The following is a 10894-nucleotide window of genomic DNA, read 5'->3' on the forward strand; positions in this document are numbered from 1 at the left end:
AAAATCCAGGCTGATCTCTGTCATTAGGACAAAGGATATTTCACCCACAGGGTAAAAGTAAGGGGCAGTGGATTAAAATTTTAGGAGCTTAAGAGTGGTTTGGATTAGGTGAAAAATATTTTAATATGATTTTATTTCAAGAGATTGGGTTTTTAAAATTAGGCTTTAGATTTTGAAGTTAGTTCTGAATTAACGATCAGGTATATAAAATGTATGCTGTTTTTTTTTTCTTTTCCTTAAGACTATCAGGGTCCAGTTCCTTGACTTTTCACTGGCTTTTGTTTGTGATTGTATTCATTCACTCATTCTTTAAACATTGAATGAACACTGTTCCCCGTGGTCAGCCTCGGAAATAAAAAGATGACCATGACACAAGTCCCTGTTTTCAAAAAACTTTACATTCTAGATCAGGAATCAGCAACTGTTTCCACAAAGTGCCAGGAAATATTTCAGGCTTTGTGGGCCATACCATCTCTGTTTGGAGTACACAGCTCAGCTGCTGTATGTAGTGTGAAAGCAGCTTCAGACAACTCGAAAATGTGTCTCAATAGAACTTTATTTACAAAAACAGGCTGTGGGCTGGATGGGCCTGCAGGTTTGTGGACCCTGTTTAGGGGACCTGTGAGCAAGTAACGAGGAATTCGGTGCGGTAAGGACCTGTGGTGGATTGGGTACGGGATTTCTATGTGAAACCCCTGGACAGGGGACCTGACTCGTTAAGAGCGGGTAGTCTTTGAAGCCTTCCTGGAATGGTGATGTTTACACTGAGACCTTAGAGGTGTGTGGGAATAGCCAGGGGAAGGGGGCTGGGTTAGGGGGGTGAGAGGAGGGGTAGATCTGTGTAGAGAGTAGATGTTCTAGAAAGAAGGACTAGAAAGTACATGGCTGGAAAGCAGATAATCAGATGAAGAGTGACAAGAAATCCTCTCAGTCTGTGAGAGGTTGACATGGTCTGCATCTCACATCGGAGGAAGCTGACCCTTAGAGTTCCTACGTACAGAGCAGGAACTGAAGGTCTCTCCCCTTAAAATAATGCAGACACTTTTGTTTTAAGGTTCAGTCAATTCTAGGCCAGGACTTTACATTTTAGAAACAGACTGAACCAAAATGAAACGTGCTGCATGGATGACTTCATTTTGTCTCGTGGGTGGGCTGGAAGTGGGCGTGTGATTGTTGGGGAGCATAAGAAACTCTAGAAAGAGGTGAGCCAGGTGGTGACAGCAGTATGCCTGCTGCCACAAGGCGTCTGTCCCTCCTGACAAAGAGAGGCCCCACATGAGCTGAGCAGCAGAGCTAATGCCTTTCACCGAGTTGAGGGTTCTCTTGATGGCCACCTGACGTTGAACTTGGTGGGACTTGCCTGGAGAGGACTCTGAGGGGCTGGGCGCCTCGTCCCGTCTCCTGGGCACAGACAGAACATACTCGCTTGTTGCCCGGGGAGAAGCAGCGTGATGTCATGGAAGGAAACCCAGCTCTAAAATGAGACTCAAGTCCAAATCCTTGTTCCGGTACTTAACCTGCTGTGTGACTTTAGCAAAGTTAAACTCTACATCTCAGTTTTCTCATCTGTACTATAGAGGTGTTATATCTACTTGCAGAGTTGTCATAAAGAAAAACACCAATGCAAATCTGTAGCGTTGGTGCCAGGCCTATAGAAGGTGGCCCAGAAGTCTTCCAAAGTTTGAATTTAGTCTTTAGGGCTTGCCTGCCTTTTCCAGCCCTGTTTATCGTGGCTCAGAAGAGGGGTGAGTGAAAGGATATGAGTGAATATTTGTTTCCACCATTGGAGAAACAGTGCAAAGCACGGGTTCTTCAGAGGGGGTCAGAGTCTTTTTATGCAGGATACTACTTTATGATTCTGCTCTGTGCGCTGAAAGGAAACACAACAAAAGGAGTTCATGGGTGTCCTAGAACAGTCTGCTGCTACATTCTCAACAAAAGCCACTAACATCCTCTAACAGGGAAATTTAGATGCATTTAAACTCAGTACAGATGTTCAGCTCTCTCTCTTTTAAGTCTGTTGTATACAAGGTGAGGTGACGCTTTTCTGTCATTTCTCATCCAGCTAGAAATCCACAGCATTCCCTTCCCCACCCCAACTTCTAGCTCACCTCAGGGATTCCCTCCCCTGTGGGATATGTAGTGACAGGACTCATGTGATGGAAAGTGGCCTTCGAGACCCCCTCCTCATTTCTGGCAGGTTCTTGCTCGTCCTGTCAACCAATGCCTCAAATCATAATTCCCATCAGAATCTTCCTCCTAGTCCTATGAGAGAATAACCAGAGCTGCCATATTTTATAAGTTTTCTATTATCTGATGCTGGGCTTCTTAGGTGCCTCCAACCCTATAAAGTAATCTGAGGGCACCTCAGGGCTTCTTAGGAAGTCTGAATGAAATGGGAAAGCCAGGAAAGATGCAAAGGTACCTTTTCCTGTCTTCCATTTACTCCTTGTCACCAGCTGTAAGGGTGGGAGAGAATCTTGAACTCTGCACCTGGTTCTCACAGGTTTTTACTCTAAGGATCCTTAGTTTTAGGAGTGAGGAGCCCAGGAAGGTGAGCAATGCCTGGGAGAGAGGATGACCTTAAGCTAACCTAGTATGTGACACCTCCAGTGTCTTGTTAGCAGGAGACTGAGGCCTCAGTACCTTTTCATCCTTGTTTCTCTTGAGCCCTGGCCCTTCCCAACCATAACCTCTGGCTTGAAAACAACTTTGCAGACCAGTGGGGCCACTACTCATTGGTAGGATGGGGACAGTCAGTGATGGAAATACATCACAGCTCAAGCAGGACCCGGGATAGCCCCCTCCAAACTGTGTTGCACAAAGAGATGAGGCCCCATGCAAATTATCAGTTCTAGAATTCGACTAAATATAGGTGAACACTGAGGTCGAGAAACAAAATATCTTATTCAGAATGCCTTGGGTAGACCCCTCATTTAAAAATTTCTATTCATGTTCCTTGCCCAGTGCTCTGTTGATCTTTTAGTGTTTTTCTCGCTGATTTGTTGAGCTTGTGTGTCAATATAATATCCTTTGTAATTTGATGCAAATAATTTTTTACAATTGTTTATCTTTTTATTAATTTTCTTCTTCTTCTTTTTTTGACACATAGAAGCTTTACACTTCCAGGTGATCGTTTTTATCTTTTCCTTTGTGATTTTTTTTTTATTACTTTGTTAGCTTAGAAAATCTTTCCCCATCCAACTGTCTGAGAAAATATTAAATGTTTATATTTTATTGGGAGGAGTGTTGTGGATTTTTTAACATTTAACTCATCAACTCATCTCAAATTGATTTTAGCATATGGTATAAAGTGATGATTTATTTTTTTCCCAAGTAATGCCTTGCACCAGGAACTTAGCCATAAATAGTAGCCACTTATAATTTCCTACTTGGGTGCCCTGGGAGCCATAAGAATGAGGAAGACATGTTCCTGCCCCCGTGGGACCAGCCTTAGCAATGAAATGAGATTCAGGTGATTTCATAAGCCCGTGGCAAGCAGAGGGTGTGAGGAAAGGGTACACACTGACACCTGGCTGTGACACAAGGAGGAAGCACCTTCCATCCTGGCCTGGCGCCTAGTTCACAACTCAGACAGAACCTGCTATTCTTTCTCAGGTTAACATTTGGCTACTAAGTTGGCAAGCAGCATAAACTTGCCTCCCCGATACACCATTGATGACAAGAAAATCCAGTGTGAGACACAGCAGCCACTTGAAGTAATGGTTCAAGCTGTTTTTTTTTTTTTTAATATTTTATTTAAGATTGAATTATTTTGGCGGGGGGTGGTAATTAGGTTTGTTCATTTTTAGAGGAGGTACTGGGGATTGAACACAGGACGTCATGCGTGCTAAGCATGTGCTGTACTACTTGAACTATACCTTCTCCCCAAATAGTGTTTTAAAGGATCAGCTGTTTTGTATTGACAAGTGGCCATTCTTAAGGCCCAGAGTCAGAGTCTGAGACACTCTGAATTTACCACAAGTTAGGGAAGTGGGAGGGATGGAGAACAGGAAGGTGGTGAGAATGTGGGACCCACTGACATTTTGAGGTGATGGAACAAGTTCTTGGAGATGTCATGATGTGTCCTTTGAAGATCATTTTAAGAGCAGAATACCTGTATCTGTGGTAATTTAAGGAGAGTCCTGCCTTGAGGCAGCAGGAAGATCTGGTTCCTCAAGCAAGAATCACTTGAAAGGAAGGAGTTCTGTCCAGAGACCCTGATTGGCTTCATGTTAAACACTGCGTCCACCGCCTGGGGCCTGAGGCAGAGCCAACTTCAACTCTCCTTAAAGACAGCGGTCGTTGGAGTGTGAGGAACACGCCATCTTCGGGTAGATGAGAGGGAGTCTTTGCTGCGGCGTCGTTTCCCAGCCAAGGAGACACGCTCTGGAAGGAGACTGCCTTGTATGGTAGCAGACCAGGGCCAGATGGCAAACGTGGAAGATGATTTTGTCATGCTCTTTTGTAAACTGTTCGGTGGAGCATGCAGAGTGCCACACACGGGGAGTGACTTGCCTTGATTATCTTCCTTGAGTAGTAAGTGCTGGACGTTTGCCAAGAGCAAAAATACAGCCTGAGAGTAGCAGGACATTTGTGTCTTTGGCAATTACATAAAAGAGCCTTCAAGGAGAGGCTATTAAAGGCTGTGGTTAACATTACTTGTTTACAAGGCTGTTCAGAAACTGTGAAGAACACGTGCCTCCATTCCAGGGATCACAGAAAATAACAACTCAATCAAGATTTATGGTCAGGAGAATGCTGTGTAATCAGTATAAATGAGTATTCAAGTTCTTTTAAAATGTGAGAGGCTATGTGCAGTTTTGCTTTATCAGGATATAAGCTAATATGTTTCCATAGATTTCCAAGCAACTGGATGTAGCTCAGTAATTTAGTCTCAACATTTTTTTTAAGTATTTAGATCTTTTGCACATTTCAGGATGACTGGAAGCCTTTCTAGAATAACTCTCACTTGTGGAAAATCATTGTTTTCTCTGCAAACACAGAAAAGGTCGTTGCAGTGGGTTGAAAGCAAGAGAGGGAGCATGGTCTGAGGTGATCAGACAGGCATACAACATAGCTCGACTTAACTCCTGTCAGTGGCGTCTCGAAATTTTATGAATAGATTCCAGTCATCTGAAAATCAATGCTTTGTTCTTCTTCCTTTTAGGAAAAACTGTGTCTACCCCATCACATCCTTGAAGAGAAAGGCCTGGTCAAAGTGGGCATTACTGTTCAAGCATTGCTAGACATGACTGTCACGAAGGCTTTATTCACATGAGACCAACTCCTCTCCTTTGAGTCGGCTCAGATGCTTCTCCACTCGGAGATCATGAACTCTGCTCTCGACACCTGTCCCCTCCACCTTCCCACTCACTGCTTGTCAGTTCCCCAACTCTAGTTGAATTGACGGGAGGACAGAAGAGAAGATTTTTCGACCTTTCCTAACTGACCTCTGATGTTAAGACGTGACAGGTATTTACCTAAAACCCGTGAGGGAGCTGGTTGTGAAGAACCGAGCATCACATCAATGCCTTCTACAACCTCCTTCATCCCTTCCACGCTCACCCACTGCCATTACCAAAACACCAAGCACAACTGTTCTGCGGCAAGATGCATTTGTTTTATTAAAACCAAACTCGTGTATTTCGTGGGGTGGGGGGTGGGGAACTCAATCAGGTTTTTTGCCACCAAATTTTTCAAGAAGTTTCTTGAGACCATTGCCTTTAAAAGAAAAAAACTATTTTCGACATACAAAATATTTATATAAATATTATTTATTAGTGAGTTGTTATTCATCCTTTGGATGCAAATTGTAAATTAGGAAACTATTTTATTACTGCTTTTTTGTGGTTAAACACTTTATTTTAATATTATAAATATTGAGTTATTTTCTATCCTCTTTGGTGTGCAAGTAGTTCTAGGTCTCCATAGTCATGTTTTCTGGTGTATATGACAAAAAGATTTAAGCAAAAAACAGGTGCTTCTGTGACGAGAACTGTTTTCTGGGGAGGCATTATTTACACTTTGGTTTATGGAACATTGGTCTTATTTATATTTCTGCATTCCATCCAGCTTCCTACATTCCAGCAGCCCTGTTGTCCCCTGATACAATGAACTGACTGAAATCAAGAGAGCACTCCAAAGTTATTGTAAATAGCTGTGATGGAAAAAAAAAAGACATATTAAACTTGAAGACAAAATGTGAACAGTTATTTTTTTGGGTTCATACTTCTTTTGCTAAGCACAAAACATTCAAGTTTTAACACGAAGAAGTAACAAGTGTTGGCATCATGTGTCTTGTAGTATAATTTTGCACTGTAACTTGAGTAATTAAAGAAAGTCTAGCACCAAAGGTAGGTAATAAGGAAAGGGTAGAGGAAAGTGGAAATGAGGGAAAGGTTATTGTTTAACCAAAAAGTTTTTTAGAGGTAGTTTCGGTGGCACGTGATCAAGAATTAACTTAAGGCATGTAGGACCTGGATCAGGAAACCAGCACTTTCTGCAACTGCTCTTTTTAAAAGAGGAAATGATTCTGCGATGTAGATGTGCTTCTTTAATTGCAACTTAATTGGTCGCTTTCAAAGTAGTTCATAAAACACAGAGCTTCAGAGTCTCTGGTGGGAAACCATAGCAGTGCGGCAGTGAGCTGGGGGGGGCAGGTGCCTGCAACACCGAGGCGGCTCGGGAGAAGGTTAAGTAAGTAGTGCTTGTGAGGTTGAGTGGTCCAGGAGGAGCAAGTTCAAGTAATGACTAGAGAAAACCGAGCAAAGGAAAGCGATCCGTGTTGGTCCGAGAGACTCACATAGGGCTTCACAGACACACAGCCTATTTTAAGCAGTCACGTGCGTGTGCACTCACCTTTTGGTTCCAGATATCCCACTAAGTCGTCTCTCAAAGTCTGGTGAATGCTGTGTCTTCACCTCTGTGAAAAGCCATTGTAAGTTTTCAGAGCAGCAGCAGCCACAAGTTGTAAGACAGATATAAAGGCGAACACAGAAGAAAAGACTTCAGGAGGACAGGATGCATTGAACACAGACTTACATCAGCCAACGCCAAGGCTGCCCTCTGGTCTGGGCAAGAGGGAGGGGTTGCTAAGAACAGTCGTTTGGATTGGCAGCTAGCAGTTACTTCCTGTCAAATGTACTGTGCACTTTAACCTAACTTAAAATATATTTTAATATTTTCCTGTACTGCACAAATACCTGTTTTGTCAAGTAGCACAATGATGTAAAGAAAGAAGACACTTTGAACAAAGAGCGTATTCTATGTAAGCAACATTCAAAGGTTGATTATAGACATAGGAATTTAGATTACTGCACCTTGATGGGCATTGAGAATGCAGGGTCCTGAATTATTTTTTTACATGTATATATGGCAACATGAAGCTCTGTAATCCTTGTTCTGAGAGATTTTTTTCCAAAAATTAAAATATTTCTTTTGATATTAATTTTCAGTATTTTCTTGCGGTTGGCTGTATAAATGATTGGCTTCAATATTGTGTAAAATGGCTTTTTTTCCCTTCGAAATGCAGTCCTTGTACGACTACTACGCCTTGAAGATCCTCATACATTGTTTATATGTGCAGTAAGATGTGCGTGGCCGGCTGACCGTGCCCTCCATGGACAGAGTGTGCACAGTGCAAATATCTTCCTTTTGTGATTTAACAGCCATTAAAACCTTGAATCTGTACAAGCCATCTTCTGATTGACTTACACATCAGATGCAGAGGTTGACTGTGGTCACAAAAGAAATCATACATATAGTGTCATTGATAAAACAGATTGTAGCAATCATCTAGCATGTGTGTGTGTGTGTGTATGAAATATATATATTTTATTATATTCATGTTATATATAAATAAAATAGGAAAAGAGTTTTCAAACTAAAATCTTCCCATGACCCACAGAACATACAACACTTAAAAGCAGAGTTGCTGTGGTCGGGGTTGGGTCGGGGTAGGGGGTCAAGGTGTCCATCAGGTGCCTCCATCTGTCTCTTGGGTGGTGGCTCCAGGGCATCTTTGACGAAACTTGAAGGTTCTGTGGTGCATGTTGTGGAACCTGACCCTGGGAGAGTGTAGTGGCTGTCTCCTCGCCTCCCATGAATCCGGGTCAGTGTCATCATTTTACCCATACGTCCAGCCTACATCTGGTAGAAGAGCAGCTGCTTTGAGGAATTCAAGTGAATACAGTGATGGATGGTTTCTGCCTTCTTGCTCCGACCTCCGAACACAATCCACAAGACAAAATGCTGCTACTGTGCCCAACCCCAAAATCCTAGCCGTCTTGGTCTCCTGCACCCTACTGTGCTTTGCAGACACTCTGCATTGTAAGTTGGCTGGAGCAACTGGGGATGTGTGAAGGACAAGGTGGGGGATGGCAACAGGAGCACTGCAGGGAGCCTGGCAGGGCCATGTTTTCATTAGGGTAACCCATGCAGCTCAGCCATACAATGCTGGCCACAGCTGGGGACTGTCCCAGAGACTGGGTTCCAGCCAACAGCTGCATCTGGGGGCTCCCCAGTTCTTCCTGGGTGAGCCTGAGATCCGGGCAGCAATGACCCCAGTGGGACTGGTTATCTAATCTCCCATCTTCGACAGGAGGTTGGCTAGCAGGTTCAGTTGAGTCTGGTCTCAGGGGACGTATGAGCTCAGGGACTTATCTTCAGAACGGGTACTCCTTGAGTGTGGGGCATATGTGTGAAGCAGGGCTCCACTCTAAACCATTCTCTTTGCTCCCCTAATTTTAAGGGCCCCCTTAATAGCCAGTATTTATCGAGAAGCTACTGTGAGTCAAGTGTTTTACTTACAAGCTTCATTAAAATAAGGCTGCTCATCTGTTCGGTTCTCTGTTGATTCTCCATTGCCTGGAACTGTGCTTATCAGGTAGTAGGCACTGGAGAGATGTCGGTTAGAAGAATTAATGAACTTCACATATATTGTCTCAAAACTCTTACCAAATGCTATAGGGAAGGGGCTTAAAAAGGACACCTATGGGCTTGCCCACCAAATACCACAGGCTTCTAGGAACTAACCCTGCCCATTTACCAGGAGACGTAGCCTAGTTCTTACCCGATGCTGTACACCTGGGTCAGATGCAGGCCCTTACTCACAACTGACCAATAATTTTTTTCCCCAGGATTTTAATTCTATTCCTGGTGACAGAGACAGAAGACATAAAACCTAGAAAACATGTAGAGGATAAAATGGACACGTAGGGAGAAGTAGGGACAAGAGGCAGGAAAAAAAAAACAAAACCCAAGACAAAAAAACCCCCTGGTGTTTCCATTTCTGGATCAGTAGTAAAAGAATCCTGTATTTCCGAAGCTTGGGTAGCCAGGCCTTCCATGAGTACTTCCAAGAGGCTATGATTGCATCAAATCAGTTTGAGTAGGGCTGCTATCACTTCTAATCTGAGAGTGCAAATGAACAAGCTGAGACTCAAGAGTATTCAAGTAATTTGTTCAAAGTCCCAGCAGGTAACAGAGGCAGAGTCAGGTTCAACTAAGTCAGGCCTATGTCCCTTTCTCTGTACAAAAAGCTTCCCAGCAGAGCTAACCCAAGTAAAGTTTCTAGAGTTAAAAAAAAAAAAAAAAAAAAAAAAAAAGCCCTGGACAATACTTAAGATGCTTAGAGATGCAAAAGAAAACATATTCATGTAATAAAACCTGGTGAGCTGGGCTTACTAGGACCAGTTTAAATGCTAGCTAAGACAGATCAAGGCCAGAGCAAAGAGTAGGGGGAAAAAAAAAGATTTACATGACAGGCACAGTGACAGGAAGCAGTCTTCTCTTTAAAGTTGGCCTAGAAAGAAGCCTCCAGTTCCTGTTCAGTTCTCTCCCACTTTAAAAAAATATTGCTATGATTTTTTTTAAATGTTGGGATTTTTTTTCTCTGTTTATCAAAGGGATACATGTTCATCACAGAAACTTTGGAAATTATAAAAAGGTTGGGGGAAAGCACCAGCAATCCCACCTTAAGGGAGCTGTTACACTTTTGAAATATTTTCTTTGAGGCATTTGTATGCATTTTTACATAGTACAGTTTTATAGACTGGCTTTTTTTTCCCTTGTTAATGGTAAAGCATATGCATTTTTTTTGCCTGTATAGTATTGTTTGCTGAAAGAAAATGTGGGCACTAGCAGGCACCAACAGGATATTTTAAAGGCTTCCTCTAGAAGCACCTACAAGCATGCCTAGTTCCTAGAAGCACGTAGTATTAGGTGGGCAATACCTAAAAGAAACAGACATGCCCAGAAATAAGGGTAAGGACCCTTAGGTCTTTGGTGATAGGGCGCTAGCCCCAGAATGGGGAAGTACCATCAGAAAGAGGTCAGCACGGGGTGCATTCTAGAAGGTGGCCACTAAGGGGTGCGTTCTTAAACTCCAGCTCCACTGAAGCTCAGTCCAGGAGGAAGCTTTGGGAGATGGTATAGAGCACGTCACACTTCAGAATTATCCCAGCTAAGCTCCAAGGACAGGGCTGAAGTAGTCATACCCCTGAAAAACCTCCCTCAACAACATGCCGAGAAATGCTTAAAAAAATAAATATACACAGTTAACTACTTTGATTATTATAAGAAAATAAGGAAACCCCCAGAGTCTCTAAACAGAGCTGAAGATGAGAGTGTTAAGGTAGAGGTGAAGCCAGGGCTGTACTGGGAGCACTTGTCCATCTTCCTGACCAAGAGATGGTGCACTAATGGGCCCTCAGATCCACCCTTTCAAGGTGGATCCTGAGTTGGATGTGAAATCTCTGCACAAAGTCAGTATCTGTAATAGAGCTGCATCTTCATTGAAAGAATAGGGGGAAAAAATCAGCCTGTCAGCAAAGGGAGATGACAAGGACTCTAGTCATTGTTGGCCAAGAATAGATGGGGAAATATTATCTCC

The 10894-nt window shown here is 43.0% G+C and overlaps 1 protein-coding gene and 1 long non-coding RNA gene across 3 annotated transcripts in view; one reads left to right on the forward strand and one right to left on the reverse strand.

The window, feature by feature from the left end:
• Window positions 1-6209, forward strand: part of LRCH1 (leucine rich repeats and calponin homology domain containing 1) — a 170046-nt gene extending 163837 nt beyond the window's left edge. For both annotated transcript variants that reach the window (XM_064493157.1, XM_031465995.2), the window contains one exon: window positions 5171-6209. In XM_064493157.1, coding sequence (XP_064349227.1) covers window positions 5171-5281 — 111 coding nt within the window. In that variant the 3' untranslated portion in view covers window positions 5282-6209. The remainder of the gene's footprint in view (window positions 1-5170) is intronic.
• Window positions 5666-8805, reverse strand: LOC116157196 (uncharacterized). Its single transcript, XR_010383615.1, has 2 exons — window positions 7917-8805; window positions 5666-6925 (listed from the first exon to the last, which is right to left on the reverse strand). It is a non-coding gene; the product is annotated as an uncharacterized LOC116157196 (long non-coding RNA).
• Between the last annotated feature and the right edge of the window lie 2089 nt (window positions 8806-10894).

Source organism: Camelus dromedarius, chromosome 13 (assembly GCF_036321535.1).
Source record: "Camelus dromedarius isolate mCamDro1 chromosome 13, mCamDro1.pat, whole genome shotgun sequence".
Taxonomy (NCBI): Eukaryota; Metazoa; Chordata; class Mammalia; order Artiodactyla; family Camelidae; genus Camelus; species Camelus dromedarius.